The sequence below is a fragment of the Astatotilapia calliptera genome, chromosome 7 (assembly GCF_900246225.1).
Source record: "Astatotilapia calliptera chromosome 7, fAstCal1.2, whole genome shotgun sequence".
Lineage (NCBI taxonomy): Eukaryota > Metazoa > Chordata > Actinopteri > Cichliformes > Cichlidae > Astatotilapia > Astatotilapia calliptera.
In genome coordinates, this window is record NC_039308.1 from 30,833,156 (window position 1) to 30,858,978 (window position 25,823).

Sequence of the window (25,823 nt, forward strand, 5' to 3'; positions counted from 1 at the left end):
ATAGAGGCAAACTTGAAAGTGGTTAAAACCATATTTGCAATGCACCAGTCAAGAATAATGTGTCATTTGCAAAAAAAAAAAAAAAAAAATCCAGTTAAGTGTGATCTTTAATTTTCTGCCACTGGTTTAGTTTCATTTTACACAAATATTGCCTATTAGCCAAGAATTAAATATTCTTGACATAGTATTTTAACCTGAGTAGCATCTCTGACTGTCTCCTGTTGCTTTTGTGCAGAGTGCTGACAGAGCTGGTGTCAAAGATGAGGGACATGCAGATGGATAAGACAGAACTGGGGTGCCTTCGAGCTATTGTCCTTTTCAACCCAGGTAACCATTGTGTATATTATATAAAAGCTTTCATTTGCTGTTTGTACAATGCAAACTCTTGTTTCTTTTTTCTCTTTTTTTTAGTTTCAACTTTCATTAAAAAAAAAAAAAAAATATATATATATATATATATATATATATATATATATATATATATATATATATATATATATATATATATATATTCAGTAATGTAAAATGACTAAAAATCTTTTAGAGAAATGGGTCATCAAACTACTGCGCTGTGTAATTCTTCCTTCGGAGTAATTGTTGTATACTGGCTTTTTTTTTTCTTTCTGAACATCAGCGTATTCCAGTGAAATGCAACTTTTATTAAAAGTATAAAGATCTTGTGCACTGTGGCGTGGTGCTGCTACTGTTTCTAGCTATAATCAGCCGACACAGACGTTGCAGGAATAGAATATGAGTCACTGAGGACTCGAAGCGTAACGCTTAGTCAACACAAACTCTTCAACTTTGATTATTAAACCTTATCCCACAGCAGGCTTAAAATAGAACATGACAAATGTGTCTTATTCTCATTGGCTCAGCTTTCATTTGGCTTTAATCAATTCCAGTGGGAACAACTTTTCACATTGGGGAAATGGTCTCAAAATGCTGCCAGACTTTTGTTAAAAGTAAATATAACGTATTTAGATTCAAGAACGCTGTTGCGTTGTGCATCACTTATGTCTCAGCTCTGGTATCTCAGCTTGTAATGGAAACTATCTCCTTGAGTTGACCTTGATTCTCTCAAGGCACCATTTTCACTTGAAATTGATGAATTCTCATTTATTTTGTAATTTGCCAACCTTGTGTAAATTTTACTACGTTCCCCCGCAAAGGTCCAAAGAAAGAGTGCGCTCTTTAATTGAGGCCCGTGTCTTGCCAAGGCACTTCTGCTATGAGTGTGCTGTTCTGTATTTAAACCTTATCCAAATGGAATCTAAGTGGACTGAACTAACCCATGAATGTGACCCAGGTTTTTAGTGACTCAGTAAGGGAGGCTCCCTGAATCTCTCTGGGGCTCTGCGGATCTGCTCACCCTGGACACACTGATCCTCTGTGTTTCACATTTTGTTCAGGCCATACCCAGACCCACTGGCCCCTGTTCACTTTTCCGCCTGATTCCTTGTTAATTAGGGGTTTGCAAGACTACACTGACTGGAGAAAAAACATACGGTGGTGGGGGTGGGGGTGAAGGGAACAGCAAGGCAAAAATGGCCCTCAGTCCTTTTCTTTCACACACTGTGTGATCTGGTCCAGCCATTAACAACCAATGTACATTCATTGATTGTCAACTTCACAATGCTTTGTTCGTCAGAAATGTTAATCAAAGATGAGTCCAGTGAAGCTTAAATTGGTGCAGCTTGAGAATTGCGGTCTTAATTGGACTAGCCCAGAATGTGGAGATGCTTTTCCATATTGAGTTATGCTAGTTTTTCCACTGGGCAAAAGTGCAGATTTGAAAGCTTTTTCACGCCTACTTGTTTACTTCTTTGGGGTTTTTTTTCTTTTTATAGTGAAGAAGAATGTCCAGTTGTGTACAAATAACAGCAGCACAGCCTAGCCACGTGGTGTAGTGAATTCTTTTGTTCTTTCTGCCACTCTCCGCAGACTCTAAAGGTCTGTCCAACCCAGGCGAAGTAGAAGCTCTGAGAGAGAAAGTCTACGCGTCTTTAGAGGCCTACTGCAAACAGAAATACCCAGATCAGCCTGGCAGGTAAGATCATAAACACCGAGCCCTTATTGTTACATTACCAGTTTGCGGTGCTGAGAAAATCAAGAGCACGAGTGTGTTTATTGTTGCAGCTGTTATTAATATTTAAAGTCTCAACCCAGACAGCCTCTCATGAGGTAGAAGTCAAAGAAAAAAGCTTGAAGTACATCCACACAAGAAACGTGTTTTATCAGTAGCTTTGAGTTCACCGTGTTATCAGTTTTGACATAGACTGTATATCAAAAATTGATGTTGTGAATTGGTATATGAATCATTGACAGAATTTGGATTTTTTTTTAACCAAATGTGACCGTATTAGTTGAGTTGATACAGATGATGTTTTAACTTATAGTATAAGCTTGATTTATGTGATACTAATTCTTTGTGTTTTTTTAATGGGATGGCAATTTTGGTCATCAAAAACAAGGGGGGTATAGATATTTACTACATTTGGTTGCAAACATGTTGGGCATGTTATCATGAGGGTATATGGGGACTGGTTAGCTTTTGGAATCTGCCTCAAGTGGTTGTGTCAGGAATTGCAGTTTCTGGCACATCTGTGGCTTTTTCGTGGCTATTTTCAGCTTGAAAGTTTGCTGAAACCCATCTACAGCTGCATAAAAAACTATTAAAATTATTATTGTGTGATAGTTTTGCACTGAAGTTTTGCCATTTGCTCAAAACAGGTTTTTCTTAGTCTTATATTTAATGTGAGGCCTGTGTGTGCAAGCATCACCAGTTCTCTTAAATCATAACTTGCAGCTGGATGGGTGAGCGCCTGCTTATGACAAAGTGCATATTTATGCCAAAACTAATGCCCCTGAAACTGCAAGCTTAGAAATACTTTAAAATTATTTCAGCTTTTCATCCTGTGCTAAATTCTTGTTTTGTGTTGTGACAGATTTGCTAAGCTGTTGCTGCGATTGCCTGCACTGCGCTCCATCGGTCTTAAGTGTCTAGAGCACCTGTTCTTCTTCAAGCTCATCGGCGACACGCCCATTGACACCTTCCTTATGGAGATGCTAGAAGCCCCACATCAAATGACATAATAGAGGTGAGGGGTTGAACCCTCTTTACCTCCACCCAACCCTCCTCATCAGCCTTGGATCAAGAGGGGGGCCTTTTTCCTTTTTTTTTAAAAAAAATAAAAAATAAAAAATCTCCAGCAAGGGACAAATCACAAGACAGCCTTGGATGGAGAACCTCCCCCTTCCTCCCTCTTTTTCTCCTCCTCCGTCCCTTCTACCCCCTCGCCTCGCTTAGATGTTTTCAAACAATGAATCCGTCACGCCCATGGGTCTGTTTTATACCTTGTAAAAAATATAAATACGAATAAGAAATATTATATATGAAAACCACGCAGCAAGACGAGTGACAACGGTGGACTGAAATGAGGACGGACAGAGGACAAAAGAAACATATTGAGCCATTGTTTTCATCATCACTTTTCCTACACCTTGACAAGAAAAAGCTGAGATGATCAGGTTTTAACACATAAAGACAGAATTGCTCTTGCATATATATATATATATATATATATATATATATATATATACATATATATATGCACACATATATTGAACAGTAATGATGTCATAATTGGACACTCAACGTTGTGATCGGGACAATCGTGGGCTCTTGAGAGCCTTGGGCTGTTTAGACTTGGACCTGAGCCCTCACTGTCTTTCAGGACTGAACTTAATTAAGAGGGGCGGGCTGGTTCGGGGAAATAAGTCTGCTTAAAGGAACTTGTCTGTTCCTGCCTGACTCAACTAAGCACGTCAGGTCTTGCACTAGCTATGTTCTTTTTTCAATGTGTGAGCTTTCTGGAGAATTCAGAGGTGGGTTAACAAGGTTGCAAGAGCTCAAAACCCTCAGGTCTCTGCCCAATTCCAACAAATACAACCATGTCTTACTCTAAACACTGTGCAACACTGGGGAGAATGTTGTGGTAGTCCACTTATCAACCCTTCAGTTCGCGTATTGCTCGACAGAGAGTTGGGAAAGTTTGTTATGTACAATCTACACACAGGACCATTCAGGCTGTTTTAAAGTACCCAACTGTAAGCTTTACAGCCCACTGGATGCTCTGAAAGGCTACCAGCACACGGAGGAACAACATATATTTTGGAAAGTAACATTTCCAACATTTGGCCTTCATCACGACAAGCTTGGACGCCTGGAAAGTTTGTGCACACTCACACTGTGGGTAAACGTCCTAGTTTTGCCAGCCTCTTAGCTCCTTATCGTCCATTCTCCACCCTCTCCACTTCGCGTTTCATGTGAATTCCAGCACACCATTTACACCTCCACACTCTGCTCAACACAGCGGGTATTAGCTTTTCAAAACACCTCATATCTACCTGTACAGAAACAGTATTGACGTTATTTTCAGTTTTCACTTTTAACAACCGCAATGCACAATTTACCTCTGCCTCCATCCTTCGGACCTTCAGTTCTTGATACCCATTTAGGATTAGACCATATACAGTATGTGAGAGATGTACTTGTTGCTGTTGCAGCAGGAGCCATTATTTGTTTGTTTGTTTGTTACTTGGCACTTAACCTCATGACCGTGGAGTCGGGTTTCTAAACAGAGAGCTGATGTCGATGTAATTGACCTCTGAGGTGGACTCTGGCCCCGACCCAATCAGGAACGCCACAATTGTTTAACACCTCAGAGGGACACACACACACACACTCGCTCTCTCTGCACTTCTCTGGACAACCAAGTGTCGTATAAGTTGAACTGAAATGTTAAATATCCATGTTTCTACATATATACATGTTGTGTATAAATATGCTTTATGCCCATATTCTGCTTCCCCCCTCCTCTGCTTTTCTGTAAATGCTGCAGCTGCTGCAAAACTATGCATCAATTGCATTTCCAAAGATTGTCCACAGATCTGAGATCTTTTAAAGAAATGTGTTTGTCAAATGTGGGTCCACTGCAAGTTTTTTACTGGCAGGAGAAAATAATACCAAGGGTTTTGTTGTTGTTGTTTTTTAAAGATATTTAGGGGTTATTTAGCTCTGGTTTACTCACATTTGATTGAAATTAACTCAAACTTGTATTTAACCAGGCAAGTTATTAAGAGAAAACTGCTCTTTACAGCGGTGGCCTGGCAAAAAGGCAAAGCCTCTCAAGTAAATGTGGCCACTATAAGTAAGGGCTAAAACAAATTCTGACATGGTAACCCTCGATGACAAAAATCTGCCCAGAAACAGAAGGACATATAAACACCAGCGAAAGTACTCAAACCTAAACTTTGTGATAGGTCACACTACAGCAGGTGTCACCAGGATTTCAAACAAACTCACCAAGTGTAAAAAACCAAATTTAAAAAAAAAAGCACCAGCTTTGCTACTGCAGATAATAATAATACTTATGACGGTTAAAAAGATTTAAATAGGATTTTCTTTCTATATCTGCATCTTTGCTACTCTTTCATAAGCACCTTTACACTATCTGAACCTGGGAAACAAAAGAGAAAAAAAAGAAACCCGAGCACTGTGTTTTCATTACATTTTGATAAAAGTCAGATTTTTAATGGGGTCTGAGGAAATGTGTGGAGTCTTGAGAGTGTGCCCTTTGAAAATAATTTGCTTGATAGTAATGGATAAATGAAAATCTGAATTGCACTGAAAATGTAAGTAAATTAAGCGTATGAAATAAAATCCACGCTTAAAATGATAAAACAATTTTTTTTTAACCAGCTGGTGTTTCATGTATATTTCATCATATCCAGTCTCGCAGTTGGTTTATGAAAAATGAAACTCGTGGGAAGCAATCGGAGCTTAGTTTAGCTGTCAGCTACTGATGTTGAGTTTATTAGCACATTAATCAATTATAATCAAGTTTGAGGGTCATCAAGACTCCATAGATTTCTGACTCAGAAAAAAACAAACCAGTCTGTAAAATGTCCGTATGTCCGTTTTTCATCATTATTTGGTGCTAGTTTTATAATAAATAGCACGCGCTGGGAGAGAACTTGTAAATGTCATTCCACCTCTGTGAAACTGATCCCCCAGATGGCCAATGATCTCTTTTGTCTTACGATGAAAAAAATCAAAAAGTCAGTTCATACACGCTGGCTCTGAAATGTCAGATGCTATAGAGCTCAAGCACGACTGCAAGGTTTACTTTGGGTGAGGGAGAAGTTTGGGTAAGAGGAATGGGAGGGATGTAGTAGCAGTTTAAGAGCTGCGAGCTCCTTCTAGTGGAAGAGAAAGAGCGCTGCAACATAACTTGAATTTTTGTTGTCGTTGTTGTTGTTGTTTTTGTTGTTAACAAAAAGAAGGCACTTTCTAACCGCATTACTATCATCAATATTCCTTTGGCTCAGACAAAACCTCAGTATCTGTGCTTAGTAAAACTGAGTAAAGTAGCAATAACGTCAAAAAGACCAATTGGCTTTGTGTTTGATTCTTATTCTCTATTTTCATTGAGGTGGCCTGAATATTACAACCTATCCATGTGACAGTATTGACTGCCAGCTTGAGCTTACAGTATTTATATTATTGAAAAAAAAAAGATATATATATCTATATATACATACTTGTTTGTCTGTTAAATCAAAAACGTTCATACAATTTCAAAGGAAACTATTTTTAGAGGCTGATTTTCATCAAGAAAAGCAGATGATAAAACAATCCAATGCTCGTTTTCCAACCGGGTGACCCAAGTGTTAAAACGATTATTCTCCTGTTCTTTTGAGTCCGATGTCTCCTTCTACTGTGATTAGTGACAGCAGCTATCTTAAGCCATAAATCGATCTTGACAAGAAAGAAATGGACACCTGCAAAGAATGATTACCTACATTGAATGCTATATTTTGTTAATATGTATATGTGTATATATTTATAAATATATATATCGACAGCTCTATTCCTTAAGGATTTCCAACATTGAAAGAAGGAGACGAGTGATTCAGACCAAACGGTTTCATGGCAGGTGTTCTTCAAGCGTTTCATGGTGTTTGCCCCCCCCCCCGAGGATTTGTTTGCATTTTGACCTTAATAAAAAAAAAATCCTGATCAACCAGCAGAATTGCAGCAGTTAAACTCAAACCAGCTTCTCAGCAGTTTATGGGACCTTAGTAAACTATGAAAGAGAGGGGAAAATGGTTAAGATTTGAAACCCTCTGAAATGTATGTGTTGCTTAACAATTGTATGTTCAAAAAGAAAAAAAAGTAACCAGGACAAGCTGAACATGTGACACAATCACTGCTTTCTTTGTGGCATAAACAGTAAAATGTTGTAGTTTAAAAAAAACAACACTTGGTAAAAGCTCTATTTTTGTACAAAAGTAATTTTATCCCTTGCTTATGTACTCTGTTCTTTCCCTTCTCACTGTGGGCTGTTATGTACATTGTGGAAAAGCTTATTTGACGGCAAGAGATAATTTTCAGATTGAAAATGTAAGACAGGAGTAATAGTAAGCTTTGGCACTTTGGTAACTGTGTCGCTTTTACTTTGCCATGTTTTAACCTGTCGCTGCAAGATGGGAGTATCTTCTTTCATTATATTTTGTCTATTTTTAAGAAAATGGAATTTTGTCATCTGTTCTTCGTGGGTTGTTCTCTGATGTTCTTCGTTCATGGACAGGAAAAAAAAGGTTATTAAAAAATTTTAAGTGAGCGTTTCCAGTTGATTTGTGTTAGAAGGTGTACAGAAATGAAACTGTCAACGACTCGGGGTGAAACATACAAAAACTGTTTTTATTCAGATGTGAATTACAGCTGTCAGATGCGAACATATTTTACATAGAATCCAGGTTAACTACAGGAAAAGCAGCCTGCTGGCTTCATGTGCAGAACTATCAGCTAGTCAAGCAGAGAACAAAAACACAAAGACAGCTAAAGTAATCAAACTGCGACACGTGGCGTTGTTGTATGTACAAATACTGGAACACAACTGCATTTGGTCACTGTTGTGAACGGTCAAGTGTTAGTAAGTACTTCTTTTTTTTTTTTTTTTAAAGGTCATTCAGGGTCATTTTGATTTTTGTAGCAAATCTTGAAGAATTTTAAACATTCTCAATGTTTGCACTTGTGTCAAATTCTGGTTTGTTGCCCTAAAAAAAAGTTTTTTAAAATATCTTGTTAGGGCATAAAGCACTCACTTAAGATCCGAAGTCCTTAAGTATTAAGTAGTTGTCCTCAGGTATACCGTCACCTCTTTTCTTTAAAGTCACTGATTGTAAATGGTACTACTGAGTTACACAAAGGCAGAAAATAAAATACCACGAAGGACCAAATAACCATTATATTCATTGTACAAGACTAGAATCGTGCTTGTGAAGACTGTTATGAGGCAGTGACATCGAGGTTAATGCAGTGTTTAAAAAAAATAAAATACTGAAGCACCAGAATATTGCTGCAAAGTAAAACGAGGGAGAGAAAAAAAACCAATCACAAATTTCCATAATGAGACATCGAAATCTGGCACATGCTTTGATGAGGGGATAACGTCCGCTGCAGAACTGTGTGTGGATGATGTGTCTGGTTTGGTTCTTCTGGCTGAATGTCATGACATTTCATGGAGTTTAATTTCATTCTTCCAATCCAGCAGGAGCTCTCTGTTAGAAAACAAAAGTCCTCCTGTCTTACAATAAAATGTAGGAAAATTATATATATATATATAAAAAAACAAAAGGAACACAAGTGGCCCAAAAGATCCAAAATGGCTTAGCAGTCGCTTTTCCATAGCTTGATGGTTTTGTCGTTTTCTAAAGCCGCAGATGCGATGATGTTCTCTGTGGGGTGGCAGGCAGTCGAAATGACAACATCTGAAAAAAGTACAGGAAGAAAATTTAAAGAATGACAAATTAAAAGAACAGATTGCACCAGAACACAATATTTAAAACACAGCTGCAAATTTCTGTCTTAAAAATGAGCTGCGCCTTCAAATATTTAATTAAATAAATGCAAAGTGATTCTAAAAGACAACTAACTCTGACTTTTAGTCCCCATACAAAAATGCTATTCTATCTGCGTTTTCAGTCACAGTGCATCTGCAGTACCTGTGTGGCCCTGGAGTTTCTGCACAATCTCCTTCGTCTGCAGGTTCCAGATATAAACCATGTTGTCTTCTGAGCCCGACACGATCCACTGCAAAAGAGCAGCGGCACTTAGGCTCAGAGTTATGTTTGCACACATAAGTGATTTCAAAAGGACCATTTTGTAATTTTAAAGTAACACTGAAACTCAAAGCACCAATAAAAACAAAATATAAACATTCATTTTCTCAAAGAAATGATCTTACCTTCCCGCCAGTGACAGAGAAATTTGCAAATATGCAGTACTTCTCATTTTTATGGCCCGTGTATGTCTTCAAGCACTGAAATGTTAGAAAAACAGAAGTTATTTGTATGTGTTATACAATCAAAAATGACAAAACTGTAAAATCTGCAGTTTTATTCATTACTAAACAAACATTTCACATCTTAAAGCAAAATAAAATGCCATCATTACTGAGGCTAGGACACTACTGGGAATGTGCATCTATGATTTAAAATTTCTGAACTCTTAATACATAAACACTGACAAATAAAAGCAGTTAGAATAAAAGAACGGAATGATAATCAAGCCTTTCAACAGCTTTCAAAGGCAATTACCTTTCCTTTGCTGTAGTCCCACAGCTTCAGCGTGCTAAAAGAAATACAAAAGGAAGTTTAAAATCGACAGTCAAATAAACAGACAGCAGCTCACTGTGATGTTGTGCTGCCTCCTGCTGGTGAAATCCAAGTAGTGCTTGTGAAAAACTGTACAGCTCCTTAAGAAGTCAATTCAGATTTAGTTATATAGCACCAAATCACAACATCACTCACCTCAAGGCGCTTTACAGTGAGAGACCCCAACAATCGAGCACCCCCCCCCCAATTAGCAAGCGTCATGCGATAGTGTGAAGGAAAGCCACAAAACTGAGCAACGTCTATACTCACTTATCCAGTGTAGCAGCCAGGATGTATTTCCCATTGGGGGAAAACTTTACAAACGACACAGGAGGGTTGTCGTCATCTAAGAAACACAAAAAACAAGAACGCATTGATCACAAAGACACGTTTAAAAAAAACAAAACAAAACTGAAAAAACTCAAAGCTTTAACCTGATTGCATTTTTCATGCCTCAATACAAAACTAATTAGATTTGCTGTCACTAATCAATCGTTTAATTAGCACATTCTGCAACAAATCAAATCAAACGAGAAAAATTGGAACACGTGTGTGACTGATCTTACCTATCAGTGTCTTTAAACACTGCCCTGATGCTGTGTCCCAGATTCGACTGTGAATGAAAGATAACACAATTAACTGAGAGACATTTCCGTGTAAAAATAAATAAATCTCACACCAGATGACTAGAAAGTCATCCACATCAGCTACAATGGGATGATAAGGGATTCTTTTTAGCTCGAGCGCAGAGCAAATATGCCAGACATAGAGCATTTCCAGTTCTTATCAAAGGCAAGCTTGTTCTTTTAAAAAGCACCCATGTTCCCCGAACTGTGGCCAGAGAGTCTCAGGAGGATCCAAGTACTCACCAAAGGCCATCGTAGCTACTGGACACGATCAGAGAGCCATCTCTGTTGAAGTGAACCTGCAAGCCGAGGCAGACCATCATGCCTTTAATACAGTGTTAATATTAAAGCCAGAGCATTTGTCTAATTAATTATAAAAAAATAACTTACAGCAGAGACTGGATCAGAATGAGCTGGCAGCGTTTTCAGACATTTCCCAGTCTTCACGTCCCATATCCTTACACTCTCATCGAACTAGAAACGGAAGAGAAAAAAAAAAATCATTTTTTGGAAAACCACTCAGAAACTGCTTCTAATGCTCAAAGTGAGAGCTTTCGCAAAGGTCTAACATCTGCTTTCCATTTAGGTAGGACTTGTTTCTTGCCAAGAGCTTGGTACTCACCGATCCTGACACAATAAGATTGGACTGGGGGTTGAAGTTGCAGCAGAAGACGTAGTTGCTGTGACCTTTCAGAGTTTTTAAGCACTTCCCCTGGATTAGAGAGAAAATTGGTCGAAATGTCACATTTCTCACCCACACTGAAAAACCCAGGACCATCTTCAACTAAACCACACTACAAGTGCAGCTTTAAATGTAATACAATTTTAACATCAGCAGAAACCACTGATATGAACCTAAGAGTCTACATGGATTTCATTTTCATACTTCATAAAAGTATAATGATAAGAGACACAGCAGCGATGTAGACCGAGCCTTACCAAATCACTATCTCCCCTTTTTTACAGCAGTACACCGCATTTCCAACACACTGAGATTCTATTACAAGTAGTACTCCCAAACAAAGCCTTCTTGTTTACATATTTTTCTGACTCTATTATCAGAAAATAGGCCCATATAAAATAACCCATTAATACATTTTAATCAGCAACTTCCAAGCCATTTCTAATCTGCCGCTCTGCTAAGATCCGAATTTGATAAACGCAACATCATCCGACAAAATCAGCACATGACTTCAGCTAAATTTACAAAGAAATTCAGAAGCAAATCTAACTAAGTAAGCATGTCATAATGTCTCTGAACTTCTCTGAAAAGAGCATGTGATATCTTCTCCCAGTAACAGAATGAGAATGTGCAGGTAGAGTAAATAAAGGGGAGATTGCCCACAAGTTAACCAATCACAGATTGCATTGTTCTCTCAGACAGGAATAGTAAGTCCAGCTAAATGATCATGAGATGATCTTTTTCAGTATAAGGGCCTGAATAACAAGCCTCCCCATAGATTTAGTTGAAGTCATGCATTCAAGCAGTCAACAAATATTCTCAACATTGATTGTGAAAATGAAATCAGTATTTTTAGCAGTACCAGCAATACTGCATAATATCTGTGTCATAGTCAGAACAGGCTGTCAGCCTGGGGTGCAGCTCTCACAGATTCAGGCTTAAGACCAAGCTGGCGATGTGGGGAGAGAGCAGTGGATGACTCAGCCTACTGCACAGGACTGGACAAAGATCAGCTGAGTATTTTAAAAGTACGTGTTTATAATATTCATCTTACAGTATTATACAAAAGTCTTGAGCCAGCCCTTGTTTCTTTATACTGTGCTAAGAAAATGGGAAATGGGGAGCAGTAAACTGTGCAATCATAAATAGAAATACAATACATAAAGTAAAAACAATTCTGATGAGCATGAAAGCCAATTCAGCACATCCTGCACTCTCTTAGGAAAACGTTCTTGTAATTTCTTTAAGTAGTCTTCAAGACTATTTCTGCAGGCTTCCTGGAGGACATCCTATGCTCCTCTTTGGATGTTGGCTGCCCTTTGTTCTGTTCTGTCAAAATGATCCTGCACTGCTTCAATAATGTCCGAGCTCTGGGGAGGGCATTTTATGATGAGGCTTCAGCAAACAGTAGATCAACTGAAGGGCCAGGTGCATTTCTCAGAGTCTGTTTCAGGACTGTTTCAGATATTTTCATATTTAATCTGTCATAGATAGTTTTAAGGCCTGCCACTTCTTTTGCCCTTTACTTGTCCTGTTTCCTTTTTTGTAAAGGACACGCTGTACACCATGCTGAGATATGCCAAGTCTTTAGCTAATAGTTCTAGGGGAAATCACCTGGTTGGTACAAAAATATTATTTCATCCCATCAAACTTATATTTGGCATTTCTCAACAAAAGAAATGGGCACATATTAGCAGCTTTCGTGGCAGGCTCTTAGTAAAAAATAAATAAATAGAGATAAAATTTAAAATTGGTTCTTTTCCAAAGTTGTCTGTTAAATATAAGAAAAAAAAGTTCATCCTTTGAGTTACGTGGCTTTACAAAAGCAAAAAACATTCTTCCTAAAATGGTCAGGAACTAGGCCTGGACTGAAAATGAGTGAAAAAGCATCCTATGAAGGTCATTCAAAGAAAATTTTGAATGACCTTCAGAAAGCCTAAAAACACAAGACCTTTTTAAAAAATTACATGAACATCTCACTCCAAATATGGGATGGCTCAAGAGTTTTGCATAGGACTGTATATTTTTCCTTACTAATGTTTTTTAGATGTTCCAACTCTTTTGTGCTGTGCATGTTTCATTTATGTAAAAAAGTGACAATCAATTACCTACATGAGCTAACCTAATAGTTGTAGTTAGTGCCTCTACACTTCAGTTGCCACGCTGATACCTGCCAATCACTCATCCAAGATCATACTCATAATTGTGCCACAGCTAATCATGGTTTTTCTTATTTATCTTTATGATTCTTCTAGAAAGAAGATCCCATGCCAGATAACATCACTAGACTCCCTACTGCTGGATAGCTAAAATAAAAAATAACCACAACTGTTGGTCAAATATTCTATGATGGTAATATACCTGTGCAGCTTGCTAAAATGTATGCGCAGCAAACAGAGTTTAGTATTACATCACACATTTCAGCAGAATCATTTAAATAATCTCCCATCTTACCGAGCTGACGTCCCAAATCTTCAGGGTTTTGTCGTCTGATGCAGATACCAGGAGGTTGGAGTCAGAGGACCAGGCCACATCAGATATACCCTGCAGATTCATGGGAACTGATCAGGACTTGAAGCTCTGAAAACAGCTAGCATGGGGCCAATGTAAGAACTAATGGAACTGTGGCTTGGCTCTTAGTAACGACTCCAAACATCTGATCCCAATTGACTAAACATCAAGGATGCTACAGTTGCTCTACATTAGTCCAGCCAATAAAAAACAAAACCATTAACACAGCAGGAGTATAGCTAAGAATTAGTCAAACTCACAAGTTTGTGTCCAGATATGGTTTTCTCAAACTTGCCGTCATACGCGCCCCAGATTTTGATCAGTTTATCAGCAGCTGTAAAGACAGAATGAATACGCACTCAGCATAGGTTAAAAAAACAACACATCATCAATCTTAAAACTCAACAAGAAGCTGCAATAATTTATTGATAATTATTAAGTCGTGAAAAAAAAAAAAAAAAAAAAAAAGGTAGTTCCAGCAGTGATTTTTACTCACATGAGCTGGCGAGCCATTCTCCACTTGGACTGAATTTGACAGAGGACACAGCTTTGGTGTGGCCTGCTAATGTGAACTTCAGGCTGTAGTTTGGCTTTGCAGGTGCCGACTGTGAGTGAAAAGGAAATACAACATTTAACAACTCTTGGCTGAGATGTGACAAATATACTGACATTCATCTAAGTCTATATTAAACAAAATACATTATCTTATAAATCCTAACTATGGCTATTTCCTGGCCCTAAAGGCTACAGCTGGAACAGAATAGCGATAGTCCCAAAAATTCAAACCTTGCTTTGGCTGGCAGATGCTGACGGTGCTACTGGAGGTTTTGTGTCAGTCTCTGGTTTCTTGTCTTCAGTTGCCATGGTGAAGAAATTAGCATCTACTGTATACTATGCTAAAGCATAGGAAAAAATTAATACCATAAAAGATTCTTTATGCTTCTGGTGCTGATCAGTATACCAGTTATAAATACCAATGAACAGATATAACAACGAGCCTCAGTAACTTGTAAAAGAGGTTTGCATGAACAATATCACTGACAGCCTGGATAGTATGATTACATTTTTCAAACCGTCTCTTTCACGCTCAGACACTTGGTGACTGACAAACAACTGGTTTAAAATAAGTTTAGACAAATTAAACTTGCCTTTCAAAACAAAAACTCAAAAATACTAAAGCCGCTTTTTGAAGTGATAACAACATGATTGTATTTATAAACTTCACTACTGCATCATTAACTTGATTAACTACTACTGTGTAAATGCCTGTGAATGTTTATGCCTAAAATAAAATAAGACATACTATCCAATGCCTTTGCTATTAAAATGACCATTCAACATATGTTTCTAGCTGTTTTTTCATTGAACTTTTTCAAACCAACTGTTTTATGCACCCAATAAATCTTACATGTTTGAAAAAACTATTCTTAGTTTCTGATAGGTTTTCAAGCAGCAGATACACTGGCACACTCGGAATTTCTTCAGAAATTTTCTAGTTTGTGTTTATTTATTTACATGATGACTATGCAATTTTTTTCTAGTCTCTAAAATCCTGAAATTAAAGTTAGTCAATGTAGACTATATATATATATATATATATATATATATATGTATATATATTTTTTTTAATGGTCATAACTCCCTGCACTGACTGCAACATTCACTGACAGTCAAGTTAAAACGAATTTTAGACTGAATACAGTCGATATTTAGTCTGATAGTGGTATTAAAATGCAATGAAAGGGCAAACCTCTTTCTCCATCTCACATGACAACAATGGTATATATTGCACAATGATAAAAATGTACAAAGTATATACGAAACCACCTTGCCGTTTACCTCACGATGTTTCCTTTTAGTTTTATGCTCCTCATGTGAGCTGCAGTTTTTGCTAAACGCCGCATTTACCCCAGTTGGTACAGGCTACAGCTATTTTCTCTTGTTCGTGTTGCTGCTTTCTCATTTAGCTCCAAGTTTAGCCATTTAAGCTAGCTTTAGCTAGCTAGCATTGCATTGCTTCGCTGTGGCTACTTAAAACCACCAAACAGAAACGCAAATGCATTCAGCTAAGACTAGATGGCATCTGTTTGCAATATATTAACATGAATTCGCGTTTAAATAGAACAAACGTGCGAGAAAGGAGAATATCAAACAAAGGGCGATACGGACTCCCTTGGTTGGAAAATTCAACTCTTGACTAAGATCGTATTTGAACGACAGCTAGCCACGCTGTTATATCACTATTCAGATGTTTAACCCTCAACGATAACGCCACTTTAAAACTGGTGGTTTTATATAGACGCTAAAGGTTATTTGATGATGCAGCCGCCGCTACTCGAAATGCACTGGTGCTGTTGACAAACTGGCTGAGGTACCATGGAGGGGCCCTCCATTCACACAATGAGGATTCTGTCATAAAGACGGTACTCACAGATTAATGGAGCTTCACGGTCAGATTGTTACTCCTCGTAAACACTGTAAAGGATAAAAAAAAAACACCATGTATGTGTATTCAGACGATCATGGAGAACGTATACAGCAAGTGACTTGCTCTTGGATGATTGCCTGTAGGGAAAGAGAAGCGGGGAATGTGGTGTGCTGTGGCTTTGCGCATGCGTGTTACGCTCTTCTTCTTCTTTGGTTTTCACGGCGGGACGCAAACCAACGTGTTTACGCGCATACTGCCACAATCCATTAAACAGAGAGTTTTGCATGTCATTCATTATTATATCTTCCATTTTTATAAAACATTTTAAAAACAACTGTTGATAAAGACGTTTAAAGAAGGTCAGGATGAGTTCCATTGTTTCTAGAGAATATATGGGGCATATGATTGGGTACAAGAGATGAAATGCGGCAAAGAAATATCTTAAGGCAAGGCAAGTTAATTTGTATAGCACAATTCAACAACAAGGTGATTCAAAGTGCTTTACAGAGACATTAGAAACAAAAACAAATAAAAAGCATGATTTAAAATTGATTAAAACAAGCAAACAAACAAACAAATTAACAAACAAAAAAAAACAGACAAACAAACAAAACAGTATATAAAATCAAAACAGATAAAATCAGAACAGTAGATAAAATCAGTAGTTAAATGTAAGTTTTGAAATTTAAGCTTAAAAGTGTGGATTTGGTGCTTTATTCAAATGCAGCTGAGAACAGGTGAGTCTTCAACCTGGATTTAAATCAACTGAGTGTTTCAGCTGATCTGAGGCTTTCTGGGAGTTTGTTCCAGATATAAGGAGCATAAAAGCTGAATGCAGCTTCTCCGTGTCTGGTTCTGACTCTGGGAACTGATAAAAGACCGGTTCCAGATGACCTGAGGGATCTGGAAGGTTCATACTGGGTCAGGAGGTCACTGATGTATTTTGGTCCTAAACCATTCAGAGCTTTATAGACCAGCATCAGAACTTTATCTTTATCTTAAGGTGGTGCAGAACATCTAGGAGGACAACAAGACAGTGGTGTGGTGTGCAATAGGAGTGACAGATGGGTTTGAAGGAGGGTTGGGATTATATCAGGGATTGGCTCCAAACCATTTCTTATTTGCAGTGGTAATGGACAGGTTGACTGATAAGGTCAGTGGACTATGATGTACAGAGAGTGAGCAGGTGGAAAAGAGTCTGGAAAGGTGTAGGTATGAGCATTTAAGTCCGTTTGAAGCAAGACATATTAAATATGTGTGAATGAGAAAGAAACACATGTAACATTGAAAATCCAAAGAATAAAGGTAGTGAAGGTGGATGAGTTTAAATGGGAGTTTAAATCAGTGCACAAGAGAGGTGAAGAGGAGTGTGCAGGCAATGGTGGAGATGAACATGAGAAGGATAGCAGCACAAGTCAAAGGGAAGGTTTAGAAGATCATAAAGAGACCTGCTATGATATATGGTTTGTAGATGGTGGCACTCATAGGAAGACAGGAGGTTGAGCTGGATATGGCAGATGTGAAGATGCTGAGATTTTCATTCTGAATTACCAGAATGAACAAGATTAGAAATGAGTACCTGAGAGCAAGGTTGATCAGCTTGAAGACAGCTGAACAGCGTGTAGAGAAGGGGTAGTGGATATACTGGACAAAGGATGTTGGAGATGGAGTTGCCAAGCTGGAGAAAAAGAGGAAAACCTCAGAAGAGGTTCATGGATGTAGTGAAGAGGTTCATGCGGGGTTGGTGTGGCAGAGGAGGAAGCTAGACGCAGGGTGAGGTGGAGACTGATGATCCACTGTGGCGACACCTAAAGAGAGCAGCCGGAAGAAGAAGAAAAATCAACGCTCTCCTCTCGGGACCGTTACACTTTCGGTTAGGGCTGCTCGATTATGGCAAAAATGATAATCACGATTATTTTCACTGAAATTGAGATCACGATTATTTGACGATATTTATTTAACCCTTTAAGACCTACTATAGAACCAAGTCCACCAGAGCTTATATTATTTTTTTACATGCTGTAGTGCCATTTGTGGGAGCATTTCAAGTTGCTATACATCAATACAACTGTTATAGCCCATATTTTAATAATATGTATGCATTAAGTCCATAGTAATTACATAAATTGCAAAAAAGTGCAATAAACTACAAAAAAAATTGAAAATCACTTTTGTTTTGTTTACATATATTTCTACTTGGAGAAATTTAAGAGGCTTATCCCTCAAAACTTTAAATACAATAAAGTTGCAAAAAATAGTTTACAACAACAGGAAATTTATTTTGAGTGTCTTCATAGTTTTATTTTGGAGATACAGCAATTTTTATATACTGCAGGAAAAACAAAAAACAATCCTATGATGCAAATTTGCAAAGAAAACAGCATGTGCATCATTTCACTGTGGGAAGTGTTACGAACAGCTGATAGGAACGGCAAAGCGTGTTTCTGGAATATTATGTTTTTGTTCCTGCAAGCGCTTTTTATGCAATTTTTGCAAAGCTATATGTGGAACGAAACCGTGACCGAGGACAAGCTGATGGCATCAGATGTAAGTACAACTCCTCCGGTTTCATATGGAAAACTAATTATTGCGCTAGCTTACACGGTTCAGGTTCTACAGGGATTTAAAAATAGATAGAGCGTGCTGCTCTGACCGGCTTTAAAGGGTTAACAATGACTTTAAAAAAATAATATAAAATAGTGTGCAACACCACTGAAGTTTTTTTTTTAAACTCTCTTTTCAACCAACTGCAGTCACTCTCCAAATAACTTCTGCTTAGCTTTCCGAGCTTCCCTCGGGTCCTCTTAATCAGCGGTCTCCAACCTTTTTTGCGCCACGGACCGGTTTATGCCCGACAATATTTTCACGGACCGGCCTTTAAGGTGTCGCGGATAAATTAGGGAGGGGCTAATAATCGGCTCAGTCATTTTTAATGATCGTTGAAAGCCCAGATCGTAATCGTGATTAAAATTCGATTAATTGAGCAGCCCTACTTTCGGTCATTTTGGTTTTATTGTCGATACCCTCCGACACAGCAGGCGGCGGTATACGCTGTTAACTTTGGCTAAAAAAAAATTGGTCACCGAAGCTTTCGACGAAGGGTAGCTTGTTACTTGAAGCCATGCCCGCAGCAGGTTTGTGTGGACGTTTTCAGCTGGTCTAAGTGCAGCCAGGAGTTACCGTATCGCGACTTTTTTCCCCTCTGTTTGGCCTTCGGTGCGGCGCGAACGGTCTTAAATAGAAACTAGCATTTTAAAGTGCCTTCATAAGAAGAAAAAACGAGTTGGTAAACACTCGTGACTCTCCCGTCATCCTCTGCGAAACAAGTTATGTGGTACATGTATGTGTTGCCGTTATCTGAAGGTAATTGCGAGCGTTCAGGTAACAGCGACTGGCGTCCCTATGAAAACTTTGTAAGTGGTAAGTTAACCGCGGCAGAGCGAGGCCCAATTGTAATACACAAACCCCAGTAGGCACTGCACAAGATACTGTGGTGTTTTTTTTATTGCCCATTTGCAGTGACGACTTAAATCTGTCTCTCAATGCGCCCATATAGGTTTACCTTAACCTGCTAGCCAAATGAAGCTAACGTGCTGAACGTGACTGGTTAGTGTTCCCAAGAGCTGGCCTCCTGATTATTTAACTCTGTCGTGCTCATTTAAAACTTGACAATCCGATTCTTCCTTCTTACTCCGTTAAGTTAGCATTATATTAGTTGACTTGTATTTAATGGTATGATATTACATGAGCTAGGTTGAGATTTATACCGCGTCTGAGATCATGCAGACTCTCACTGCCTTCTCCAGTGGCGATGTTTAGTAAAATGAGCAAATGAAATAAAATTAGATTTGAAGAAACATTTGATCTGGAATAAAGGAAAATAGATTTAAATGTTAAAATAGATAAACAGTAATATCACCTCACTAAAACTTAAAGTTAAATACATGAAATGCATTTAGTCTTCCCCAGTTTGGTTTTATTTATTGAGAAAAGGATGCGTTCACAATAATGTGTTTGTCTTGAAATATAATGTGTTAACTTAGACCAACAAAATATAATAATATTTGAAGAATAAAGTTTTGGAAGCTATTTAAAAACTAAACTGAAATGAACAAAGCCTCCCTCGAAATTAATTGAAATGCATTAGAACTGCAAATAAAACTGAAATAAGAAAAAATCAAAATCACCTGCTCCTTTCTGCTGCTCCCTTTAAGGGTCACCACAATGGGTCATCTCCCTTCATTTCACCCTATCTGTAGCACCCTCCTCTGTCACACTAACACTCTCCATGTTCTCTTTCACTACATCTAAGAATCTCTTCTCTTGTCTTTCTCTTTTCTTCATACTTAGCAGCTCCATCTTTATCATCCTTTGTAGCAACCTCAGTCTAAGCTGACCCTTTCATGTACTCATTTTTAATCTCGCCCATTCTAGTCAGGCCTAATAAAAATCTTAGATCTTCACCTTTAACAGCTCCAGCTCGCCCTCCCGCCTTTTTGTTAGTGCTCCAAACCATACTTCATAGCCCATCTCGCTCCCATCCTCTAAACCTTCGCTTTCACTTTTGCTGCTGTCCTCCTGTCACAAATCACCCGTGACACTCATCTCCACTCACTTTGCCTTGTCTTCACTTTCTTCTTCACCTCTCACCTCTTGATTCCTCTTCCATCCAATGCATACCTCCATCTCTCCACCTTCTCTAAATATTAAAATTGGAATAATTGCAGGCAGATTCCTAGACAGCTAAATAAACATAGCTGATTCCAACACCATCAGTGAAACAGCCTCTTAAATTTTGTCAGTGTATTTGCCAAGAAAACATTTCTCAGTTCGCATGCCCACTAAACCTTTACACAGCCTCCGCGTCTTCTGCTCATCTGAAGCCGGGTTGCAGTATTCAGACATCCTTCTCCCCAGCCACTCTTTCCAGTTCCCCATGGTCCCAAGGCATTCCCAGGTCGGATGAGATGTATAATCTCTCCAGCAGGTTCTGGTTCTACCCCAGGGTCTCCTCCCAGTTAGGTATGCCCAGGAGGCATTCTAACTGGATGCCTGAAATACCTCAATTGCCTCCTTTCAGCATGCAAGGAAAGAGCCTTTATACAGTCACGTGCAGATTGTTTTACATAATAATACAGTAAAATGAATGTGATAAGCTTCAAAAGGTATGAGATATAGTCTGTTTTTGAAACTATATCAATGGTGTGAAGTAATCAGTCGCTTCCTCTTTTTATAGTGTTATATTTAATATTTGGAGAACCACATGATCGTAACAGTCTATTCTTTTATGTCAGCAGGCCACATTGTGTGGTTTGACGATTCCCCAGCCTGCTTCATGCATAGTTTTCAGAGTGTGTGACAAGCTGTCAGGTGAACACTACATGACTTACAGAAGATAACAGAACCCAGAAGAATTTGTGCAGCCGTCATGTCCACAGACACCAACCAGGACCCCCCTCAGCTTGTTAATCCCCCACCTCCCGAGGTGACCAATCCCAGCAAGCAAGGCCGGAGGACCAACCAGCTGCAGTATATGCAGAACATAGTGATCAAATCCCTGTGGCGGCACCAGTTCGCCTGGCCTTTTTACCAGCCTGTCGATGCAGTTGCTCTTGGACTGCCAGTGAGTAGTTTGCACATGTTCAGCTGACAGGGTTACAGTGCATCAAGTCATTTTTATGGGTTTTTCACAAATCATGGTACAAAAATGACTTCAGCCTCAGGATTGCAGGGCTTTTCTTCAGTTAGTTGCACAAGTAAGTCATAGTTTTGCTCATAATGAAAATATTTTTTAATTCCACAATTCCACAAAAGTGATGTTAAGTGGGCATTATATTGTATTATATGATCTATTTAGCCATTGTTGTTAAATATAAATTTACTGGTAGCTGCCAGCAGTTTTATACATATATATAATTTCTTTTTTTTGTTTTTTAGTTTTGTTTTCAGATACGCTAACTTGCTTTGTGTTCCTGGGTCTGTCTGTTCTTCTCTTCTGAAACTACTAGATCTTCTTTTCGTTTTTTTTTTATTCTCTTACTGTTAATATAATGTTGTCTAAGATATTTTTTTGTTTTTCCTCCCTTTTATTTTGTTCCTAATTCTCACGCACAACCTACATACCACAGTGAGTATAGAGATAATGGAATGCAGTGTCACTCTGTCTTGCATCTTATCCTAGTTTTAGCCATACTTCAGTAAGAAATGACTCGAAAACCTGCCGATATATCCTTGATCCTAAATTTTAATACATCATCAAGAATGTGTATGAAGTGTAACTAATTTATTTACCCAATTTAGTGCTGAATCTAAAAATGCAAACAGTTAAAAAAAAAATCATAAATTGATGTTAATTCCAGCCCAATTATCTGACTCACTTCAGACAGTGCAAAAAAGCTAATCTTGGTGATTTTAAGTTGGTCGCGAATTAGCCACCTCCATTTTTGCCTTAAGTTCCAAACACTATTAAGTAGTCTGAATGATGCCGCTTGACTCTGTCTTAATAAAGTAATTAACATTTAGTTAATATCAAGTTTTATAGAAAAAGATTAATTAAATTAAGATCCAACATGAATAAACTGGAAATTGTGCAGTGTCATTGTTCCCCATTAATCAAACTTTGGCAGAGCCTCAGTGTGGGGCAGCGCAAAATGTAATGCTATATTCATCTGACATCAACTCTTTCTCTTAACCAGGACTATCATAAAATAATAACATTGCCCATGGACATGGGAACCATTAAGAAACGACTAGAGAACAACTATTATTGGAGTGCGAGTGAATGCCTGGAAGACTTCAACACCATGTTTACCAACTGCTACTTATACAATAAGGTGAGGAGCTTTGTGATTGCAAATTCCTTCCATTGTTCCCTTACAGATACTAAGCGTGTCCTCACACTGGGCAATATATGCCATGCCGGAGAATGTTTGAGCAAGAGTCGAGTTTTGTATACTGGGCCTGGATGCAGTTAATTTGGCTTTCGGCGTTGATCGCCAACATTTTCTTAGAACGGCATTCACTGTGAAAATTCCTTATTAAACTAATTACCAATTCTCTAAGGCATGCAAGAGGACAATATGTCACCATGTCCAAAATTGGTGTAGTTGAGCTACAAAATGCAAAAAACCATTCCCTCTGTCCTCTTCAGCCTACAGACGATATTGTCCTGATGGCGCTCACCTTGGAAAAGATTTACTTGCAAAAAGTTGCCCAGATGCCTCAGAATGAAGTGGAGATTGTTCCTCATGCTGCCAAAGGGAAGGGCAAAAAAAGTAGCACTCCAGGTAACTCACTTAAAAGAACTTGTAACACTGAGTACTTATTAGTAGTAAACTAGTACTTTGATGTTCGGTCGCAAGAATTCAGCAGACTGCATAGGCTAGCACATGGAGTGTGTCACTGATGAGATGCTGAACACCTTGTATGTAAAGCAATAACCAAATATGAGATCAGAGGGTGCAGGCGTTCATGGAGAGTGATGGGTTTTACCGTTACTCTCCAAAATCCTGGCAATCCAGACTTTCAGTTTCACAGCTATGTGTGCTTCTTATCCACTTATTAAAAGTCTAAAGTTTTAATAAGGTTATAGATTAGTTTTAGCAGCATTTTCGCTTTAATTAATTTACATCTTTAAAAACTCTAGGCTAATGAAGGAAATAGGGCAGATAAGAGAGAGAAAAAGGTTTGTTTAAATGAACTAATTGTAACAATTAATTTAACTATTTTTAGAAAGCAGGAAGAGGCGTGAGAGCTCAAGCCGTGCCAAGAGCGACTTTAATGAGGAGTCATTACAACAAAACACTGAACCCTGTGGCCTTAGTGAACAGCTGAAGTACTGCAAGCATATCCTGAAGGAAATGCTGTCCAAGAAACATTCTGCCTACGCCTGGCCTTTTTACAAGCCTGTAGACGCAGAAGCTCTGCAGCTACACGATTATCATGACATCATCAAGTACCCCATGGATCTCAGCACGGTTAAAGTATGTTTGCTTATATGCTTTTATACATGCATTTGCTTTGTGCCTTGATACACATGCTTTATTTGGTTACCTTTTTTATTTTCAGAAAAAGGTGGATGCAGGAGAGTACCAGGATGCACAAGCGTTTGCTGCAGATGTTAGGTTAATTTTTTCTAACTGCTACAAATACAATCCTGCACATCATGATGTTGTTGTTAAGGCCAGAAAACTTCAGGTGGGTTTGGAATATTATTATTAAAAATGGGTGGGAGGGGGAAAGTTTTGGTTGCTCTGCTTTCTATTTCACTCTGTTTGCTTCAGGGAGTTTTCGAGCAAAGTTTTGCAAAGATGCCAGACGAACACGTGGAAGTGACCTCACAAGCAGGTGGCAGTTTGGACAAACCAGAGTCTGCAGAGGAGCGTGCCACCCGACTTGCTGAGTTGCAAGAACAGGTGGGTGCAGATCAGGTGGGTTGCTGCACAGATGTTTGCCTCATGTATTATTACTAGGTGCTATGAAAAAGTTGTGCAACGCACAGCAAAACAAAGCTCATATCTGATTTAAGTTTGTCCACTGTGCACAAGGAAGTAGTCTCCTTGGATAGCTCAGCACCATTTCCAGAGCTGCTTCTACTTTTAGATTTTCCTTTGTGATCTAGTGCACATCATTGTGCAATCTCTTTCACCCCACCACGACTATAACCCTTACATTGCATTTTATTTTGAGGAATTAAATGCTTTAGAGAGCAAAATGGCAAGCTGGGCTGGCAATACAGTTGCCTTTTTGATCCACAGTTCAAGTCATTTGTGCCAAATATACCACCTTCACAGCTCGCTCTCATTCTGAAAACTGCGGTCTGGTTTCTGAGCCAAAAGTTCCTGTGTGTTCAACTTTCCAAGGTCTGCTGGAAGGCTACTTCCAGGGAGCATGGGTGTTAACTGCGTATTGAACCTTCCTACTGATTCATCATTCTCAGGAATACAAGACTTCTAATTTTTGTGGCACTTTTATTCCCAGCTTAAAGCCGTTCATGGACAGCTTGCTGCTCTGTCTGAATCCCCTGTGAGTAAACCAAAGAAGAAAAAAGAAAAGGACAAAAAAGACAACAGTCGACAAAATGTTGGAGTATTGAATTCCAGATGTACATCAAATTCCTGTGCTAGGTATGATGTTTTGTTTAGCTCATTAACTTTTTTTTTATTTTGTGGTATTACTTTTTAACAGAGATTTTCACTGCTTTGTCTTTTTGATAGATATTCATGGAAAGGGAGCAATGAATGGGAGTCAGAGGATGAATCTTTGCCAATGACTTACGTTGAAAAGCACCAGCTAAGCCTGGACATTAACCGGTTACCTGGCATGAAACTGGGCCACGTGGTGCACATCATTCAGAGCCGGGAGCCCTCGGTGTGCAACACCAACCCAGATGAAATCGAGATTGACTTTGAGACGCTAAAGCCATCCACTCTGCGCGCTCTGGAGCAATATGTCAAGTCATGTCTCTGTAAGAAGTTTAAGAAATTTCAAAGTAAGTACCAAGCACAGGCTCACTTGAATTCATTTGACATTAAGGCACAAGTCACCCATAGATTTTCCCTGCTATCACTATCTGTAGCATTTAATCAATGATGTTGCCTCTTTTACTCCCCTTCATCCAGAGAAAAGCCGTCAAACTCCATCTCATCGCACCACCAGCAGCAGCAGCAGCAGTTCTTCAGATTCTGCCAACACCAGCTTCACTGACTCTAGCACAGAAGACAGTGACTCATGATTACTGTATTGATTTTATTTATTTTTGCTATTATGACCAAAAGACATTTCGTCAAATATATTAAACCTCTCTATTTTGTTACCTGTTCGTTATGTTTAAAATAAAAATTCCTGTTGAAAA

General features: G+C 38.6%; 3 protein-coding genes across 15 annotated transcripts in view; 2 read left to right on the forward strand and 1 right to left on the reverse strand.

The window, feature by feature from the left end:
• The window catches only part of rxraa (retinoid X receptor, alpha a), a 107,334-nt gene extending 103,746 nt beyond the window's left edge, over positions 1 to 3,588 (forward strand). For all 8 annotated transcript variants that reach the window (XM_026174287.1, XM_026174286.1, XM_026174288.1 and 5 more), the window contains 3 exons: positions 236 to 327; positions 1,945 to 2,050; positions 2,949 to 3,588. In XM_026174287.1, the coding sequence (XP_026030072.1) occupies positions 236 to 327; positions 1,945 to 2,050; positions 2,949 to 3,096 (346 nt within the window). In that variant the 3' untranslated portion in view covers positions 3,097 to 3,588. The remainder of the gene's footprint in view (positions 1 to 235; positions 328 to 1,944; positions 2,051 to 2,948) is intronic.
• A 4,159-nt stretch (positions 3,589 to 7,747) lies between these two features.
• On the reverse strand, positions 7,748 to 16,172 carry wdr5 (WD repeat domain 5). The gene is made up of 14 exons (XM_026174290.1): positions 15,974 to 16,172; positions 14,329 to 14,438; positions 14,039 to 14,147; positions 13,803 to 13,876; positions 13,486 to 13,575; positions 10,972 to 11,061; positions 10,740 to 10,823; positions 10,593 to 10,648; positions 10,290 to 10,336; positions 9,994 to 10,069; positions 9,667 to 9,700; positions 9,315 to 9,389; positions 9,073 to 9,160; positions 7,748 to 8,838 (listed from the first exon to the last, which is right to left on the reverse strand). Exons 2-14 carry the CDS (start codon positions 14,404 to 14,406, stop codon positions 8,738 to 8,740), a joined length of 1,002 nt encoding a protein of 333 aa, XP_026030075.1. The 5' UTR covers positions 14,407 to 14,438; positions 15,974 to 16,172; the 3' UTR covers positions 7,748 to 8,737.
• Positions 16,173 to 19,006: 2,834 nt separating this feature from the next.
• On the forward strand, positions 19,007 to 25,823 carry LOC113025980 (bromodomain-containing protein 3-like). 6 transcript variants are annotated; one of them, XM_026174311.1, is made up of 10 exons: positions 19,007 to 19,104; positions 21,265 to 21,593; positions 22,666 to 22,803; positions 23,121 to 23,256; positions 23,702 to 23,952; positions 24,038 to 24,166; positions 24,253 to 24,399; positions 24,950 to 25,095; positions 25,186 to 25,460; positions 25,591 to 25,823. In XM_026174311.1, the coding sequence occupies exons 2-10, from the start codon at positions 21,399 to 21,401 to the stop codon at positions 25,701 to 25,703; spliced, it is 1,530 nt and encodes a 509-aa protein (XP_026030096.1). In that variant the 5' UTR covers positions 19,007 to 19,104; positions 21,265 to 21,398; the 3' UTR covers positions 25,704 to 25,823. The 6 variants fall into 6 exon arrangements, with proteins under 6 accessions (XP_026030096.1, XP_026030101.1, XP_026030099.1 ...); XM_026174316.1 differs by having other exon boundaries at positions 24,253 to 24,384; XM_026174314.1 differs by having other exon boundaries at positions 21,268 to 21,593.